Source organism: Elaeis guineensis, chromosome 10 (assembly GCF_000442705.2).
Source record: "Elaeis guineensis isolate ETL-2024a chromosome 10, EG11, whole genome shotgun sequence".
NCBI classification, from domain to species: domain Eukaryota; kingdom Viridiplantae; phylum Streptophyta; class Magnoliopsida; order Arecales; family Arecaceae; genus Elaeis; species Elaeis guineensis.
The window spans coordinates 32428752-32448878 of record NC_026002.2 but is presented as its reverse complement, the minus strand read 5'-3'; the positions used below and the strand labels follow the sequence as shown (position 1 = coordinate 32448878).

The window sequence follows — 20127 nt, the reverse complement described above, 5'->3', positions numbered from 1 at the left end:
TGACAAGGTCTGGCGGCTGTACGGCGATTGGAGGAGTCGACCGACCCTGAGTCGGTGGCCAGCTGAGTGGCGTCGGACCCCTCCGTTAGTCGGGGAGTCTTACATGAGTCGACCATCAGACCTCTGGGTCCAGTCGGTCGGAAGAGGTGCGTCTGACATATCCTCAGTCGGTCGCGAGCCGATAATTAGCCGGTGATGGCGTCCGTCGGTCGGTCGCTCCGACCGCCAATCGGTCGGTCCGGCCGTTGGTCGGTCGGTCGGGCCGTCGGTCGGTCGGTTCCTCCGGCCATCGATCGGTCGGTCGATGGGTATTCCCCAACAGTCAGCATGATTTTGATAGGTGTTGGACTTTTCATTAATATATTTATGCTCATGATAGTCTAATCAACTGTTGTACAGTTTTGATCAATGCCAAATCCTCTTCATAAAGCATGGAGAAAGAATCCAAGTGGTAGAACCACTCTCCTTATGTACCATGACATGCTCGATGATGGCTTGGCAAAGTGATAGTTCCAAATAGGAAATAGGTTTTTATCCTTTTATAATCACATCTTGCCAGAATCACAAAGTTTATTGTAAAAATAAAAAAAAAAAAAATCTGTGCAAATTAGTTAGTGTAAAATTTGCCAGCCTCTCTTTTTTCTTTTGTTATTTCTCAAAATTGAAACAGGAGGAAATCTGACCAAACTCAAGGTGAGGGTGGGATCAAACCTAACTCATCAAAATCCAACTCCCGTCTTTACAAACTCAATAAGTTGGCACCCCCTCAACACATAATTAATTAAAACCTAAAAAACTTTTTCCTTTTTTTTTGGGAAATAAGGAGGCCTTTAAAAGGCTATATATCAATAGCATTATAAGTCTCTCTTTTTTTTTTTTTTTCTTTTGGACATAAATGGCATGATAAGTTCTTTTAGAATCACTATCATGAAAAAGCCAACTTAAGAAGAGCTTAGATTCCAATTTTGTTCCCTGGTCTGGTCTGGCAGGCAAAGAGTAACTTGATTTGCTCCGTGAGCAAGACCGGCATAACATACAAACCCATGGAAATGCCATCTCCATCCACTAAGATTACGTATATGGCTCCACTTTGGGCCTTTGGCTGCTGAGTGGTGGGCCCCAGCAATCAAAAAAAAAAAAAAAAAAAAAAAGGGAATTTGCGGATTCCCCGTACTCTCGCCCTTGGTGCCTTCCCCCGTGTCACACCTCGATTGGGCCTCAGGTTGGGGCCCACGCGCACAAAAGAACCCGTCACTTCGACCCGTCCGGGCCTCGTCTTCCCAGAACCATCGGTGTCTCCAATACTTATCCTCCGAGCTCCGACTATAAGGCCCGGATTTCTCCCCTCGAGCCTTCGCTCCCGATAGGATATTTTTCTCTCGCACCAACCTTCGAACACCTCATAGTAGCATGGACCTTGACACCTCTTCTTCTCCCGTGCCCTCTTCTTCGTTGCTTCCCCAGAGATGTGGGAAATCCGATGAGCTTGAAGAGGCTCATGATGAGACAGCGCCGGGGCCTCGGTCCGTCTCTCGCAACATTCCTTCGGGATTGCTGGAGAAGCTGGTCTATGATGCTCTGGTTTGGTGCTCTCTCCATGGGCTTGTCGTCGGGGACAAGGGCGTCCAGGTATCTTGACTCCAGTCTCCAGTGGCACTTTTGTTCCTTTCTTGTTCTTGTGATGATCTGTGCGAGTAGTTAAATTTTCCTCCTTAAAAATTGGCTCTTTAGAAGGTTTTCATTAAGATAGTGCCTGTACGAGAAGTGGAAAACGATGATCCGAGGCCATATATGACAGATGAAGACAATCGTTAGGTGCATAACATTGTAAGCAAAGATGAACTGACCGGATTGAACATTGTAAGCAAAAGAAAGGGACTAATGTCAGAACGTAGCGATTGTGTTTTGCTTAAGAATTTTCTGAAAACTACTACATTGTTTTGATGTGTGATAAGTGTTGGAGCACGATCCCAGCTCCTCCCACGGACCTTGGGTGCAGCGGAACCAGCAACGAACAAATCTGGAGACTTTTGGACTCGATCGAAGGCTCTTGACGAAATCAGTCTGGTTGCTGTCTTCTTTGACAGCCTTTCGTTCCAGATGAAGAACATCTCTAAGATCATCTCTAAAAAATTCAAGATCTGGTATCCAACCAGATCAGGTCTGGATCGAGGTCTTTCAATTCGTAGATCTCGAATCGGGACGTTCTAGATAGGAAAGAAGGTAGATAGAATCAGACCTTGCAGATCTGTCCTGTTGCAGCCTTTCCTGTAGATCTGTTGATGGAGATCTCACCCGCACCTCAAACGACCTCAGATCAACTCCAGATCTGAGAGGAATTTGTACCAACCTCTTCGCAAGAGATTCCAGGTCATGGACTTGATGTTTGGGCGGCTGCAAGAGAGGGAGAGACAAAAGAGATGGCGGCACAAAGGGGGAGGGGCTAGTGCCTCCCCTTGCTTCTCCTGCCTTTTTGGGACCTAGCGGCAAGAAACCCTAGGGTTTCTTGCTTCTGGGGTGTGGAGAGTAGCTAGAGAGAGAGGGAGAAGAGAGAGAGACTTGGGAGAAAGAGTTTTGTATTCCTTGGCTTAATCAAACCTATACAGTGCATGTATATATAAACACAGGGTCAAGTGCCCCAAACCCAAAACTCCCTTGACCAACTCTATGGGAGATTAGGTTAACCCAAGTCCATGTACACCAATGACTCGACCTAATCTCACCTATCCTGGGCCCAGACCTGGCCCATAAAGAGTTGGTCCCTTGAGACCCACATAACCTAGACCTCAAGAACCCGAAAGGCCCACAGCCTTTCAACCTAGGGCCCAACTAGTCCTAGAGCTTCCATGAAGCCCTCATGAATGATGGACCTTGGCCTTAGCCTTGGTCCCCTGGGCTTTGGGTACACCACCTGGATCACAACAATCTCCACCTTGGTGTCCCAAGGCCTCAACCAGCTCCACTCTGTCCATCAGCCGAATCAGCTCAACACATCTCTGAGAGCTGTCCCGTGGAAGTACCTTCGTAAGTGCATCAGCTGGGTTCTCCTTGGTGTGTACCTTTACCAGCTCCACCTCACCATCCTCCACAAGCTCCCTGATCCGATGATACCGAATGTCGATGTGCTTTGTCCTTGCATGATAGACTGAGTTCTGTGCTAATAGAAGTGCACTCTGGCTGTCACAGTGCACTCTAATGGCTTCCTAAGTAAGGTCCATCTCCGTCAACAAATCCTTCAGCTAAATTGCCTCCTTAGCTGCTTCTGTCAGCCTGATGTATTCCGCCTCTGTAGTGGATAGAGCCGTGATAGGCTGCAGACTCGATCTCCAAGAAATAGGACCTCCATACAGGCTAAAGATGAAGCCTGTCGTAGACCTCCGGGTATCCACATCTCCACCGAAGTCTGCATCTACATAACCGTCAATCAGCCCCTGAGCTTCCCTGGACATGTCAGAGTATCCCACTGCACCTCCTTGCTATCCGTAGCAGATGCCAACTCCAACTGAACCCGTCAGGTATCTGAATATCCACTTCAGAGCTCTCCAGTGCTCCCTGCCAGGCTGCACCATGAACCTGCTAAGCTGACTCACTGCATAAGCGATGTCTGGCCTACAACAGACCATCGCATACATCAAGCTCCCAACTCCTGAAGCATAAGGGACCGTCTCCATCTCCTGAGCCTCCACCTCAGTCTGTGGCGCCATGGTCTTCGAGAGTCTGAAGTGACCGGCAAGTGGCAGCTTCGCTGGCTTTGCTCCCTTCATCCCGAACCTCTCTAAGACCTTCTGTATGTAGCCTCCCTGAGATAGATGCAGCACCCTCCGGGCTCGGTCTCTGAAAATCTCCATGCCTAGGATCTTCCTTGCAGGGCTCAAATCCTTCATCTCAAACTCCCGAGATTAGGATGCCTTCAGATCCTGCACAACCTTCCTACTCTTGTATGCTATAAGTATGTCATCCACATACAAGAGTAGGAACACCCCAGAACCATCCTTAAGAGACTGAACATAAACACAGGGATCAAACTCGCACCTGGAAAGTCCAATGTTGCGCACATAGGAGTCGAACTGCTTGTACCATTGCCTCGACGACTGTTTCAGTCTGTACAGCGATTTCTGCAACAAACAAACCTTTCCCTCTGATCCTGGATCCCTGAAACTGGATGGCTGCTCCATGTAAATCCTCTCCTCCAAATGCCCATGGAGGAACGCCGTCTTGACATCCATCTGCTCCAGCTCTAAATCCTGAGCTGCTACAATGCTCAGCAACACTCTGATGGAAGTATGTCTGACGACGGGAGAAAAGACCTCGCTGAAGTCGATGCCTTCCTTCTGAGAGTATCCCTTGGCCACTAACCTCGCCTTGAATCTGATACCTCCCTGCTCTGAAGGCCCTTCCTTGCGACTGTAGACCCATTTGCAGCCAATGGGCCTCTTCCCCTGTGGCAACTGTACCAATCGCCACGTCTGGTTCTGGTGGAGAGACTGCATCTCCTCGGACATCGTCTGGATCCACCGCTCTCTGTCCTGGCTCTCAATAGTCTCCTGATACGTATATGGGTCTCCATTCGCTGTCACTAGGGCATATGATAGCGTCTCCTCGAAGCCATATCGGTCCGGTTGCCTGATGGTCCTCTTGGGCTTGTGTAGGGCAACACTGATATCAGTCCTCGGTCCAGCTCGCTCTTGCTGGACCTCTCCGCCTCGATCATCCGTCCGAGTCCTCTCCACCTGTGGAGACATCTTAGGTAGGTTCTCCACCTGAATGTCATGTCCTTCCGTAGTACCTGCAAGAGGCAAAATCAAAGAGGTAAGCTGTCCAGCAGCGTCCTGCTGGACCTCCTCCTGCTCCTGCTGCTCCTCCATGCCTGTTCGCCTCCGTAGGACTGACTCCTCATCAAAAGTCACATCCCGACTAATGATGACCTTCTTTTCCAAGGGATCCCACAGCCTGTATTCCTTAACTCCTCGTGGATAGCCTAGAAACACCGTCTTGCATGATCTGACGTTTAGCTTGCTCCGCTCACCAGCTCCAATGTGCACATAGGCCGTGCACCCAAATACCCGTAGATGGCCCAGCCCAACTGTCCTCCCAGACCACACCTCCTCTGGAAGCCTGCCATCCAACCTGGTGTGAGGTGACCGATTGACCAAGTAACCCGCTGTGTCAACTGTGTCAACCCAGAACGCCTTTGGAAGCCCTGCCTGCAGCCTCATGCATCGTGCCTTTTCCAGAAGTGTTCTGTTCATCCTCTCGGCCACCCCATTCTGCTGCGGAGTCTCCTTAACTGAGAAGTGTCTCCTGATCCCACACTCCTCACAGTAGTCCTGGAACTTTCTGCTGGTGTACTCCCCGCCATTGTCTGACCTCAGACACTTCATGCTTCTCCCCTGCTCCTTCTCCACTTCAGCTCTCCAGATTTTGAACTTGGTGAAGACCTCAGACTTCTCTCTCATGAAGTAAATCCAGAGTTTTCTTGAGAAATCATCAATCAGGGTCATGAAGTATCTGGCCCCATTCCTAGCTGAAACTGGGACTGGTCCCCACACATCCGTGTGTACTAACTCCAGAGGGGCTGCACTGCGGGCTGTACTGATGTTGAACTGAACTCTCCTCTGCTTTTCCATCTGGCAAGGCTCACAGATCTCCCTTATAGCACCATCCTCCAGATCAGAGATGAGTCCTCTCCTGCTCAACTCCCTCAGCCCCTTGTCACCCATGTGGCCTAGGCGGTAGTGCCACATCCTGTAAGCCTCCTGCTGGTCCTGTGTTGCAGCTGCTGCATCAGACTCTCCGGTCACCATAGATCCCTCCATGCGATACAGGTTATTGTCCAACCTCCTGCCTCTCATCATTATCATAGCTCCATTGGAGATGTTCAGTACTCTGCTTCTAGCCCTACTGCTAAAGCTGTATCCACTGCGCTCCAAGTAGCCTAGTGACATCAGATTCTTTTCCAGCTCCGGGACGTGCTTTACATTTGTCAATGTCCTCACAATCCTATCAAACATCCTCACCTTGACTGTCCCTATCCCAGCCACCTTGCAAGGATGATTGTCGCCTAGAGTCACTGATCCCTCATCTATCTTGGTGTATGTCGCAAACTAAGACCTGTGTGGTGTGTAGTGATGTGAGCACGCAGAGTCTAGTGTCCACTCCTTTGTGTAATGCCTGTGACCATCTGATACCACAAGTAGATCATCCTCCACCTGCTGCCCAGCAACTGCACTCACTGATTCTGAGCCACTTCTTTCTCCCTTCTTGCTCTTCCATAGTGGACATTCTCACTTGAAGTGCTCGAACTCGTTGCACTTGAAGCATTTCATCTCTTTCTTTCCCTTCCTGGACTTGGACCGCCCCTTGGACTTGCTTCTGCCTCTGCCTCTACCTGTCCTCTCCCCTACTGCCAAACCCTCCTGGGGAGCTCAATCTCTGGTCAACTTTTTCCTTTGCTCATTAGTCCTCAGCATCGAGATCATGTCCTCATATTCCACAGTCTCCTTGCCGTAGAGCAGTGTAGTCACCAAAGAGTCATATGATCCTGGCAGCGAACACAAAAGCAACAGGGACTTGTCCTCCTCATCCAGCTTCACCCCGATATTCATCAACTCCGTGCACAACTGGTCGAACCTCTGAATGTGGCCAATCACATCAGATCCCTCCTGCATCCGAAGACTGTACAACCTCTTCTTCAGCATTAGCTTGTTGCACATATTCTTCCCCATATATATGGTGTGCAACTTCGACCAAAGGCCCTTCGGGGTCTTTTCTTCCAGCACCGAATACAACGCCGCATCCGCCAAACATCCTCTGATCACCGAGCATGCTTTCTTCTCCAATGATGCCCACTGTCTATCTGTCATTCCCTCAGGCTTCTCATCCAAAGCCTGATCCAGATCTGCTTGCACCAGAAGATCCTCCATTCGGATTTTCCACATGAAAAAATTTTCTTTGCCATCAAACTTCTCGAAATCGACCTTCATATTGCTGCCCAGGACTGGATCCAAGCCAAACAAGCAATATAAAATCAAGAAATGTAGAATATATCTTGATGGTACCTTGCTGAAAATTTTCAGCACTTGGGATCTTCAACTTCTCGCACTTGGAACCGCTTCCTCACCACCGTGGCTCTGATACCAACTGTTGGAGCACGATCCCGGCTCCTCCCACGGACCTTGGGTGCAGCGGAACCAGCAACGAACAAATCTGGAGACTTCTGGACTCGATCGAAGGCCCTTGACGAAATCAGCCTGGTTGCTGTCTTCTTCGTCAGCCTTTCGTTCCAGATGAAGAACGCCTCTAAGATCACCTCTAAAAAATCCAAGATCTGGTACCCAACCAGATCAGGCCTGGATCGAGGTCTTCCAATTCGTAGATCTCGAATCGGGGCGTTCTAAATAGGGAAGAAGGTAGATAGAACCAGACCTTGCAGATCTGTCCTGCTGCAGCCTTTCCTGTAGATCTGTTGATGGAGATCTCATCCGTGCCTCAAACGACCTCAGATCAACTCCAGATCTGAGAGGAACTTGTACCAACCTCTTCGCAAGAGATTTCAGGTCCTGGACCTGATGTTTGGGCGGCTGCAAGAGAGGGAGAGACAAAAGGGATGGCGGCACAAAGGGGGAGGGGCTAGCGCCTCCCCTTGCTTCTCCTGCCTTTTTGGGACCTGGCGGCAAGAAACCCTAGGGTTTCTTGCTCCTGGGGTGTGGAGAGTAGCTGGAGAGAGAGGGAGAAGAGAGAGAGAGAGACTTGGGAGAAAGAGTTTTGTATTCTTTGGCTTAATCAAACCTATACAGTGCATGTATATATAAACACAGGGTCAAGTGACCCAAACCCAAAACTCCCTTGACCAACTCTATGGGAGATTAGGTTAACCCAAGCCCATGTACATCCATGACTCGACCTAATCTCACCTATCCTGGGCTCAGATCTGGCCCATAAAGAGTTGGTCCCTTGAGGCCCACATAACCTAGACCTCAAGAACCCGAAAGGTCCACAGCCTTTCAACCTAGGGCCTAACTAGCCCTAGAGCCTCCATGAAGCCCTCATGAATGATGGACCTTGGCCTTAGCCTTGGTCCCCTGGGCCTTGGGCACACCACCTGGATCACAACAGTAAGGTTGAAGATTGCGGAGCTTGGGTTAATGATACCTACTTGTTTTTTTAAGCTTATTTCATCAAACCTAAGTTTTCTTGAACAGACTATTGGACCAAGTGTATGAGCTTTCAGTTCTAGGTTGTTCTGCTGACCTTTGTCTTACTAAGTTCTCAAGTCAAAACCTACAATACAATCTCTGGATAATTGCATTACCATCTCATACACCTAGCATAACCCCATATCTGATTCATCGAAGTTCAGGAACATGATGCTGGAAATGAGGCTCTAACTGGACCTTTATTTTGGTTAGGAAAGCACTGGACTCATGAACCATGGGCTTCTCTGACAAAATTTGTTCTTTGGCCTACATCTATTCGCATTGCAAACTTGTTCAAAGACTTGCCCAGTTCCTGGTTAGGAAAACGCAAACAAGTTTCGAAGTTTTCTTAGGCTTTATGAGCAAGTCATTGAATTTGTCTCTAACAAGCATGACTACAGTCATAGGTGGGAATTTGTCAGATAATATATAACCAAAAGCTCAAAGGCATGAACGAAAGTATACTTACCAGCTTCTGTTGTTAATCTTCAAGATTTTTGCAATTGTTGCTTAAACAAGTCGTATTCAAGTTAAAGTAGAAATTAGCCACTTTATGGGCTCTATGTAAAAGGGGTGCATTTCTACATGGAGGGTTACATGGAGAGGTTTATATGTAACAACAATCATGCCTTTTCACTTAGTATAAACCTGTAAAAATTGGCAACTTAAGCACAGCTATGTGGCCTAGAACTGGTAGCATTCTGGCCTAGAGGGAATTCTATTTTTTTCTTTTTTTTTTTGGGTTTTGATCATACATGTAATGTTTAGCTTCTACTATAAAGCTAATTTGATGTGATTGGTATGATCTCATGCCGATAGGTTTTTGAATGTTTGATAAGGGAACACGTTCCAAAGAAGAATCAAAAGCATGAGTGCATTGGTAAGTGTTGCATTAATAACAATGCTATGGCTGAAGATATCTTACTCAATGTGGTTGAAACTTTTTTCCGGGAGAGTTGGTTTGATATCAAAGCATCAATGGAGATATATATAGTGATGAAGTCTTCCACAAAAGAACAATGTAGAGAATTACTCTTGGTTTTGTCCTTGAAGATGCTGGGCTGATAAAGATATTTCTTCTCCATCTGCAAATTCAAAAGATTTGCTAGCAAATATATGCATATTAAAATAAAAGAAAAGCTTCTGAAATTGCGATGAATGCTTCATGAAGTGCTTGTAATTTTCTATGCTTCTAGTTCCATGATATCTATATGACCCACTTACGAACTATGATCGTTTTGTGCATCTAACTGTCAGAGTGGGAGCCTTTCACTGAAAAAGGCAAGATAACATGTCAATGTGGGGATGATCATATGGCAGTTGTGACAGATTTCAAAAGATTTAAAGATGTTTACCTTGTTCTTTTCCTTTTGGCATAGAGCATGATCATAAAATTATAGTTTCAGGTGCGGTTTCAGTTAATCTTGCCTATGGCATCAAATAATTTACCCACAAAAGTTCTCTCTCAGATTCGTTAATAGAATGAAAAGTCTTGTTCTGTTGATTCTTTTGACTAGTAGATGCTGTAAACAAAGATTTTCGATTTGGACTGCTTTAACATTATAAATGTGCATCATTTTTTTTTGTCTTACATGCTTCAAATGCCTCTTGCTGATATAGGAAATAGAATTATAATGTAGATATATTCACCTGCCACAAATTGCATGGCCTTATGCTAGCAATTGTCGAATGCGCAAATTAAATTAAGCATGGAACTTGCAGAGATCAGGAACAGATCCTGGCATTGGTCTGGTTCATGCCCCATTTGCCCTATTGCCCATGCCATTTCCAAAAGGTCACTGGAGGCAAGCATGTGAGTTAGCTCCCATTTTCAATGAGCTTGTAGATCGTGTGAGCTTGGATGGAAAATTTTTGCAAGATTCTTTATCAAGGTTGTTCCTAATCTCATGATGATCAGACCTTTATTTAACTCATGAGTTAGATGATATACTGGTTTAGTTATAGATGGTGGTAATTTCATATTTGGTGATCTTTAACATGTTTTAATGACTCAGTGTTTGATCAACACATCTGGCATAGTATACAATTTTCTTCATAACTCATTTGTTTTTTTTTCATACATATTGCTCAATGATTTCTTATTTGTTCTTTTCACTCGAGATATTATATGGAATATTAAATTTTAGTAATAGTGATGGTACTATCTCTTTTCTAGTGGCAAAGATGCTGACAGTTTCAGATGAGTTACATCATGCACCCAATGTAACATATGCATTTAGAATATGGTGTTCCAAAGACATCCATTAGAGCTTGTTAGTTGTTTTGGTCGTGCTTTGTTCATATGTCGATGTATGTATCATGCTGTGCACATCCACCTAACAACTGTATAATACATTTCATATGTTGAAGATCATAACCAATTTCTCAACTTACCAATTCCTGTGCTCATTGCATCAACCTCCACAATTTGATAGTACTATCTAGCTGACTTTTTTTGGTACCCATCAAATTGGCTTCTTCGTTGGATGATTGCCAGTATTTTGGCATCTATTTTTTTAGCTGGTTGCTAGACCGTGGGGATTTTGACTTGATCCTGGAGGAGATGTCAAGGCTGATTTAATTATTCATCATCTCCAGATATTATGAATTTGTTTGATGTTTTGTTAGGAAGATTTTCATATTCTTTATGCTCTAAACAATGATGCATTAATATATTGTGCATGCATGATAAACTGTAATGTCTCTCTAAGATATTAAGCCTTCCTTTTTTTTGGTTCTTAGAAGTTTATCATGTTTGGCATGAGATTGTGTGATTTCAGCAATTAAAAACTCATGTTTTAGGAACATATTCTCATATTTATAAATTTAATCATGATAGTGTAATGTATAATTCAACTATTACAGTCTCGGTGCGGATACCTATCTTGTTATTCTCTTAGGTTGGTAAGGTATCGAGCAAGGTTGGGACAAATTGGGATGGACCAAAACAACCATTAACAACAAGAATGAAGAGAAAAAATATAAAAAAAATGTTGTTCCTGGTGTTGGGACACAACCATCCCGATCAGTCTCGGCTAGTACCAACCAGGATGGTTGGGACATCTCGGTTATGAGTAAACCAATGTCTCGATGTTGTCTGGAGTCTTGTTGAAATGATACAGTATCAGTGGGATGTGTGAGGAGCATTAGGATGCGAATCCATGGTATAATTACTGGTGACCTTCAGTATGCTATTTTGGCTATTGCATGGATTAGAGAGTGCCTCTAATTTCAATAACTCATTCTTTGTCATACTGATATTGCAGAACAAAGGAGGTGGATGCCTTTACTAGTAGACTCTTAGATATCCATTCAAAGATTCTTGAAACAAATAAAACAGAGGTATTTCTCTAAACTTGACCTTTAGTTTGTTGTATACCTGTTCTTTAGGTTCTACCCAGTAATGTAGGAAAAGAAGTTTGTGAATATATTTGGACAGAATGAAATATTGCTGGCTATATTTTTTCTTTTCTTTTATTATTGTTTCTTTCTATTAATTGCATTTCAATGAAATTATCAGGACATTCGTTTGGGATTGCACCGGTCAGATTATATGCTGGATGCCGAAGCTAACCTACTTTTTCAAATAGAGCTAAATACCATTTCATCCTCATTTCCTGGTCTTAGTTGCTTAGTAAGCGAGCTTCACAGGTCAAGTAGTGTAATTAATTTCTTAGATGGTTTATTTGTTCTCTCTTTTTTCATTATTTAAAAAAAAAAATCTTTTTTGGTGGTTGGTATGAGCAGTACATCCTAAATGGTATGCCCTGTACTGGTAATTACCAGAATCCAAACAAAATCATGATGTTTAGATGGTTGCAACATAAACATACCAAAACTGTACACTGTTAACAACATGATATATTTGCTTTTCTGCTAATTTTGTTTATCCTTTTTGATACTTTTTAGATTTTAAATATCTTTTTTAGTTCTAGCCTTTTTTTCATTCAAAACTTGGGAAACTGTCTACGAAAGTTGAAACTCATTCAGAACAGCTCAAACTGACAGCAAAACTAAGATTTTGAACCTAATTTACAGATAACTGCATCAATCAATCATCACTATTTGAGCAATGATCTCATTGTTGGTTCAAAGACTAACAAATACCTCCATGGGAAGGAGCTTAGTTGCTGGAAGTGGGAGCATGTGCAGGTGTTGATTTGGGTGTGGGCATGGGGAAGCAATCTCTTGAAAAAAATTTGAACAAGGAAATGCTTAGGAAACGGGTGTAGGGACAAGTTTCAAAGTGGGTATGCCACCTTTAGTAAAATTTTCTGGCTATCATGGAGAGGAGTGTTAGTGGTGATTAGATTTAGGGAAGTGCATGCTTGAAGCTTCCTATCAGTTTGTGGAAATGAGCCATCATTATAGATTTGTCAGGTCTCTGAGGTAAATTTAAAGGCAACAGATTATCCTTAACATGATATTTAAAGGATGAATGCCTTAACTTCTTGATTGTTACGAGGGCCATAATATAGAAAACACACATAAGGCATGAATAAATACGTATAGATAAATGTATCTAATTGAAGAAATAGCAGAACATGCTTCTTACAGAATTTTTTCTCTTAGTATTGTTACTTACTAGAGACTCCCTCCTCTAACTCCCTCTGTACAAGGTTGTAAAGCTCTACCATGTCTTAATATTTTCCATTTGCATGCAGAATTTTATGGTGTGCTTGCATCTCTGATGTACATAAAATTAATCATAATCTGCTGTCTTGCAGGAATTTAATTAACCACTATGGGAAAGACCTAGAATTAGATTCAAGAAGAGTTCCTGGAAATACAGCCGTTAGTCGATATGCAGAGGCATTAGCTAAAGCATGGAATGAGTATAACAATAGCAGGTCACGTGTGTATGCATAAGTTTTTGTTTAGATCTAGAGAAGACCTGATGAATATTCACTAACCCTTTCAAACTTTTGTTGCTGTCCAGTGCTGTAGTAATGGTTGTCGTTCAAACTGAAGAGCACAATATGTATGACCAACATTGGCTCTGCACGCTGTTGAGGGAGATATATCCTTACATCTTGTACTGCTAGATTTTTGTTTCCTCAAATGAGAGCATTACCAGACATCAGAATCTTGCAGAACCTTTTTCAGCAAATCTTGTACACAATCCTGTGATTTTTGAGGCCAAAGAACATGATACTCAACCAGTCTATACATTTGTTGGCTGAAAAAAAAAAAAAAAAACTCTGCACTAACCTTTTTGTGAGGGCAATCTTTTGATATCAGATAAAAAAATAGACCATCTTCAATAATCTAATGGGCCTGTTCTATTGGATTAAACTGAAGTTATCAGATCATCCATCTTTTATTTTTTACATATTTATTCTACCAAACAGGGCTGCTTCATCAGTTTGGTTTCTTGCTTCTTCAGATCATGTTCGATTGTTTAATCACTTTTTAACGAGCAACTGGCTTATCATTGTAAAATCTTTGTGGGTCCTTGGAATCACTGGATCATTTTTCTTATCAATATAATCATGGCATACTCACCAAAGTTATTTTCTTAACTTTCTAACACTCATGGTGTGGCTAGTGTTCGCAAAACTTTGGCAGAAATAGATGCAGAAGGGCAGGTTCTACCTGATGGAAATCTCCTTGTGTATGGCACTTCCTCCCAAAATTCACTCTCATTTCTGGAAGTTAGAAATGGAGGGCATATTTCATTTGCATTATGATCTTCTGAATTTTTGGGATTTCAATTTCAACTGTTTAAATTCAGCGGTCTATAAATGCAGAGGTGGCCAAACAGTTGCTGTGGTCTATTTCAGGGCTGGCTATTCACCGAATGATTATCCTTCGCAATCAGTAAGAAATATCATTTTGTCATTTCTGATTATAACCCTCTATTTGGTATACCATGCAACAACTAATGAAGGTCAACATGCAGTTTATGAATATATTTAGCAATAATTCTCTTGGACTTTTTCATAGATAATTATATATTTATATCTCTGTCACATTGGCCATGCTTAATTTCTTATATCCAGGAATGGAGAGCAAGGCTTTTGATGGAACAATCTAATGCCATTAAGTGCCCATCAATATCCTACCATTTGGTGGGGACCAAGAAGATCCAACAAGAACTGGCAAAACCAAATGTGCTTGAAAGGTGACTTCATTATTTTTACTTCTATTGAAATCTTATTGGCTATATTATTTAATGGTCTTTGGTGTCATGCGAGTTTATTGTTTACTGATGGAATCTTTATATATGATGTATTGATTGCTCATATGGTATAAACTTTTAGTGTGATTATTTTTTAAAAAAGGAGTTTGTATTCTCAAATTGAGGAAAACAAAGGAAAGGCTGTAGACAGTTGACCAAAATGGGTGTATAGCCTCTAGATCTAGAGAACGAGAGAAATAAATAAACAAATAAATAAGTTATCAGCTAGGATTTAGCCATTTAAAAACTTCTCTTTAAAGATGAGCTTCAATTATTGTGTGGCATTGCCCAATACTCTGGGGGCTTCGCTTTTCTATTTAAAGTAGAGCTGGAGGATGCTCTGAACTCTTAGAGAAATTTGGTTCTCTTAGATAGCTTCTGCCTCTCGAAACAATATGAACTCTCACATGATAATGCACAGTGGGCACCTCTTAAGCATAGCATTGTATCTGATTTTAGGAGTTGACCTCCAATCAAAATAGAGAGTCTCATTGAGTTTATCTGGTGGTGGTGACTGCAGCACTTTCAGTGAACTCAAATTTCTTCCCTAGCTTCTTAGTTTCCCTTCATATCATGGTTGAGCTATAGTGTGAGTCCTGTGTCAGTTGCTCAAACAGCAGTACATCTCAGTGGCTGATATAACATCGTATGGGACTATTTTGATTGTTAGTGTATATGGGATTTTTAAAAAGACTAGTAGCAGCTTTGCATAATCTTGATGTATAAATTATATCATATCTCTCAAGTCTTGATATTGATTATGATCATTTTAAGTTTCAATCAAGGCCTTGAAACGAAAACTAAGTTTTTTCAGTGTCAGTTGGAACCAATCAGAAACCATGGCCAGTTTCACAGTTGTGGACAAAACTTACTAAATTGGCAAAAAAAAAAAGAAAATGTAGATATTGACAATTTGTGCTAATTTTTATATATTTTCTTGATTTGTTTGAATCTCAAAAAGCATATTTATAAATAGTACTTGGATTCTGCAAGTTTTGAGATGATTTCTAATCAAGCTTATATTTTATATTCTCAAGTCATTGGTAAACTATGAAAATAGTGCATTGAAATGTCTCAAACAATACAGTGCATCATACATAATGTTTTTTCACACCTTATTTGTTCTTTACATATTTTATTGATAATTTTTGGATTTTTAATTTTGGCTAAATCTGATGAAAATGGACTTTGCAACCACATAAATTGTGAAAATTGCCAAAACTGAAACTCATCAGGCCTGGCCGAAACCCAATCCAATATGGAGTTTGAACCAATCATGGCAAGGCACAAGGTTCTTGTCATTCTTCATTATAGGTGTCATGAACTTTGTAGTGTAAGCAAATAATAAATCAAACTTCAGTGAGAAGTAAGTTGAACATGTCCTAGTACAGACTTGATTAGGCATGTCGGAGCCTAGCATATATGAAAGCATAAGTGCAAGCAGAGAGTTCGAGATTTAAATGCACTGGAGAAAGAATGTTTATAATTATTTTGTTCTATAACATGGTAACATTTTTCTGATCACAATACATGAATTTATATTGACTTTCAAGGCAGTCATTGCTACTTTGAATAAATTATTCTTCCTCTAAGAAAAAAATTTGTAGTGATTGTTATTGCACATTTAATGGCTTACATAGTGTAAAATTTCACTGGTTATCTTATGTTTGTTTTTTGAAAAGAAAGAAATCCATCTGTACATTCACATTTGTTTCATCTACCCATACATATCAACATTTTGTGTTCAAATAGAATTTTATGCTTAAGACAAAGGTTTCATCTACCAACTATTTTTCCGTGTGCCTACATATTTCCTGTGCTTTTATATGATGGAATTCCTAAACTACTTGGAGCTTTTAGCATCACGAGAATGTTTTTTTCTTTTAGTGTTTTTAAGGCATAAAGTGGTACATTTGAATTATCAAATTTTAAGAGGAACATTTACTATAAATTTATTAAAGCACCAGCATAAATGGTCCATTTGAATTATCAAATTTTAAGAGGAACTTTTACTTTAAATTTATTAAAGCATAACTGTTGCTATTAGAGCACCATTTTTTTGTGCGATTATCAAGTTCCTTCGCTTTCTCTTTTTTTTAATCTTCTTCTCAGTGTAGTGTTTTTAGATTAGCAGAATGAGAGATGCCCATTGTTCTTTCTCATTTGTAATTCTTTTGGACTTTCAAGCTATTTTTTGAAAGATGTAATAATTTTGCTTAGCTCTTTCACCCTACTAAGAACTTAAGATCTGAAACATCATATTTTTGATCTCTTTGTAAAAGTTAAGATCAAGCTAGCCTAGTCAGGCTTATTGTTTGCTTTTGATGCTGATAACCAAGAAAAACAGAGTCCATATAAATGTGTTCCTTAATATCGACCAACTTTAGGTATCTGATAATGTTGGTTTTATCATAATCTATATCTGCCTTCATCACTATGATGCAAGAACACTCTGAAATGTGAGATAAGAAGATAGCGGACCTGATTTGAGTATCTTCTGCAAAAAGTAAGACGATCTTCAGAATCAGTTATTGTTTCTTATGATGAAAATCAAAATCATGACTAGCCTTTGATTTACATAATTCTAGTCTTATAATGTCAAATATTGCTTATATTCATTATGTTGTTTGAGGCAAGCTAAAGAATAATTTGCTATGGAATATTGCTTTGTCAAAATGAACTCACATCCAGAATGGGGAATGTTGTGCTGCGAAATTATGTTGTGGTTTCTGAACTTAATTTTGGATAGTGCTAGAGCTTTACCATAACAAGCTGCACCTTAATGTAATGGACTAGAGTTTTGTCTCCTGGTGAACATATAAAGCTTTTTTACAGTTAAAATTTTTTTATTCTGATACTGTTGGATGGATCACTTGCTTTTGTTTAGGTATCATCTCTATTTAAATTATAATCTTGCATTTGTTCATTGTTATTCTTCTTGCCTTGCAGGTTTCTTGAGAATGAAGATGATATTGCAAAACTGCGGAAATGTTTTGCAGGGTTGTGGAATTTGGAAAATGCAGATGCTGTGAAGTCTGCTATGGAAAGACCTGAGTTCTTTGTGCTCAAACCCCAACGAGAAGGCGGAGGTTTAGTTTTTCAAGTTTCAGCAATCTTTTCCAGTCATCTTCCTGTTCCTATTACCTGATTGTCCTGACATTGTGGTTTATGATATCATTCATCTCCAGGGAACAACATTTATGGTGACAATATAAGGGAAACACTGATTAGGCTGCAGCAGGATGGGAGTGAACAAGCTGCTGCATATATTCTGATGCAAAGGATCTTTCCAAAAGCTTCTCTTGCTTATCTGGTCCGGAAAGGTATTTGTCGTCAGGACCATGCCATATCAGAACTTGGAATATACGGTGCCTATTTACGGTAATGGACATCTTAACATCTCTGTATACAATTCCATGTTGTTTACTATTTGATGCTGAAGAACATACTGTTAGACACTCTGGCTTTCAATTAATAGAAACAAAGATAAGGCGATCATGAATGATCAATGTGGTTACCTGATGCGGACCAAGGTTTCTTCATCAAATGAAGGTGGGGTTGCTGCTGGTTTTGCAGTCTTGGATAGCATCTATCTAACTTGACAAAGCATTTCTACTGAGGTAACCAACCACCAAACAATTTGCTGTTGCATGGTTTAAGACCAAAGTTTCGAGTAGAGAGCATTTTGGTTGAGATATTGACTTGGGACTATCATTTTTTTTTGTTTACAAATCTTCTTTAGCATCTGATACAAATTGTAAGGGCTAATTTACTCGGTGATTTCATTCTTTCTTGTGTTACTTAGAAGCTTGCGGTAATGACCGAGTTACATTAGTCCCTTGTCTCCTGGATAACCCAGAACACAATTAAATATGATTCTCAATTCTATTCTGGATGTGGAGCCATCATCAACTCTACCAGTCATTCACAAAGGATCAAACCACAGTAAAATTTCACAAGGTTATGGGAAAAAAACAATTGTTTTGCCAACAAAATTTGAAAATCTTTTGTATTATTTCCTGTTTTTGATTAATCTTTCTATGTTTCTTTAGTTAGTGATATGACTAATCCAGACGAAAAACAGCCTTTCTTGCAGCATGTCTTCTGTCCTTTGATTGGCACGTCTCCTAAAATTTATTCAATGGAAAATGTTAGCTTTTGACTTTATAAGAAAAAACTGTTGATATTTTGAAAATATGGGAAGAACTGGTTCCATAAGTTTTCATCGCTAGCATTTTAACCTGTTTTGGTGAAATGTACTTGTTGAATTTTCAGAGGGTGAGAAAAGTCTTACAGCTAAATTTAATGGTCAGCTGCTGCAGGTTATTATTGCCTGGGGGGTGGTAGACGGTTCCTTGGACATTTCAGGATCTAAAAGTAACGAGAAGGAATTATTTATCATCTATGCATAACGTACAACGTTTAATTCTTACAGAAACACTTTGTTTTTTCTCTTGATTTCCTTCAAAAGAAAATGCATTGGTATATGCTCTATCAGAGATTGTGTGGAGCAAAATATTTATATAACCATCTCTCGGACACACAAGGTTATGTTGTGTACTAACAATTGTGATGCAAGTGTTGTCTATTGGCAATGTCCAACAGCTATTGTGGAAATTAAACAATTCTGAGCCAATTCTATGGTTGTGTTTATGTCATTTCTTGATAGTAGATGCTGCATTTGTCATTTGATTGCTGCACACATTCTTCGTGATTTCTCCCTTTTTCAACCTCATGAGTGAAGATCACCCAATAGCACAAAGTTAGATTTAGTTTAGTCCTTCATGTCTGTCATCGTTACTGACACCATCCTTCTCAGCCAGATGGCATCCTCGAGTAAAATATATCTTGCAGAACTTCATCTAATGAAACAAAATCAGACTCATTTTTGGTATAATTCTTATGCTTGCACTGACAGGAAAGGTGCAGCATAGAAATTCTATAATATTAAAGAAGGGCAGGATGCTGACGAGACCATGCGTTTTGGTTGCTGGCCGATTGATACCTCTTGGCATGTATTTAATATTTTTCCACTTGTATCCTCGAATTTCCTTCCAGATCAGAAATATTTTCAGGGTAAGGGATCGGAAGGAAGTGTAGAAAATCCAATCACAGTGAACATTTGAAATGGAAAACTTCAACAATTTTCTCCATGGTTCTCTTGCTCTAGCTATATTGTCTGTGGATGATGATGCTTTTGAAATCCGAATACTATTGGGAGGTGTTTGGTTTGGGATCCGAATTGGAATGAGAATGGATTAAAATGAGAATTGGAATAGCTATATTTCTCAAACTATTTGGTTTGTGATCGGAATTGGAGCTGGAATGGAGATTTAAATTTTTGGGGAAGAGTTGAGATTGGGTTTTTGCGAGATTAGGCATTCCAGCCCCCACTCCCTCCAACCATGTCATTGCTGATCACTGACACATAATTTGAGCGAATGAAAGCTGGCCTTTTTGAATTTTGCTGGTATGGATTTTGGTGATCAAAGCTGATCCAGAAACGGTAATGTGCAAGTCATGGGAGGTAGATGCATGATACTGGTTATGCGTAACCTCGCATTTTCCACGCTTAGCATGGTAACCGAAATTACGGTGTCTTGTCATTGAGAAAAAGAGATGCAGCAGCAAATGATACATGAAGTAGCCTGATACATACGTACAAAAACAGTAAGTGGATCAATTAGTAACTACGTCAATATAATAATTTGTTCTACGCTGGCTGCTACTGAAATTACTCCATCTATGCAT

The 20127-nt window shown here is 41.0% G+C and overlaps 1 protein-coding gene across 4 annotated transcripts; it reads left to right on the top strand.

Moving 5' to 3' along the window:
- The first annotated feature begins 1298 nt into the window (after positions 1–1298).
- Positions 1299–19529, top strand: LOC105052710 (glutathione synthetase, chloroplastic). 4 transcript variants are annotated; one of them, XM_073244159.1, is made up of 13 exons: positions 1299–1629; positions 9918–10087; positions 11462–11537; positions 11716–11846; positions 12923–13045; positions 13135–13215; positions 13729–13809; positions 13946–14015; positions 14198–14319; positions 17326–17465; positions 17565–17757; positions 17855–17996; positions 19295–19529. In XM_073244159.1, exons 1-12 carry the CDS (start codon positions 1411–1413, stop codon positions 17976–17978), a joined length of 1530 nt encoding a protein of 509 aa, XP_073100260.1. In that variant the 5' UTR covers positions 1299–1410; the 3' UTR covers positions 17979–17996; positions 19295–19529. The 4 variants fall into 4 exon arrangements, with proteins under 4 accessions (XP_073100260.1, XP_073100261.1, XP_073100259.1 ...); XM_073244160.1 differs by lacking the exon at positions 19295–19529 and adding an exon at positions 18699–19034; XM_073244158.1 differs by lacking the exon at positions 19295–19529 and adding an exon at positions 18690–19034.
- The last annotated feature ends 598 nt before the right edge of the window (positions 19530–20127 follow it).

What these genes read in the sequence shown, in the direction of transcription:
- LOC105052710 (XM_073244159.1), top strand. Translation starts at nt 1,411, where the DNA reads ATGGACCTTGACACCTCTTCTTCTCCCGTGCCCTCTTCTTCGTTGCTT. An exon ending in AATGAGTATAACAATAGCAG is followed by an intron (nt 13,046 to 13,134) that starts GTCACGTGTGTA and finishes GTTGCTGTCCAG; the next exon opens with TGCTGTAGTAATGGTTGTCG. An exon ending in ATATACGGTGCCTATTTACG is followed by an intron (nt 17,758 to 17,854) that starts GTAATGGACATC and finishes TTCAATTAATAG; the next exon opens with AAACAAAGATAAGGCGATCA.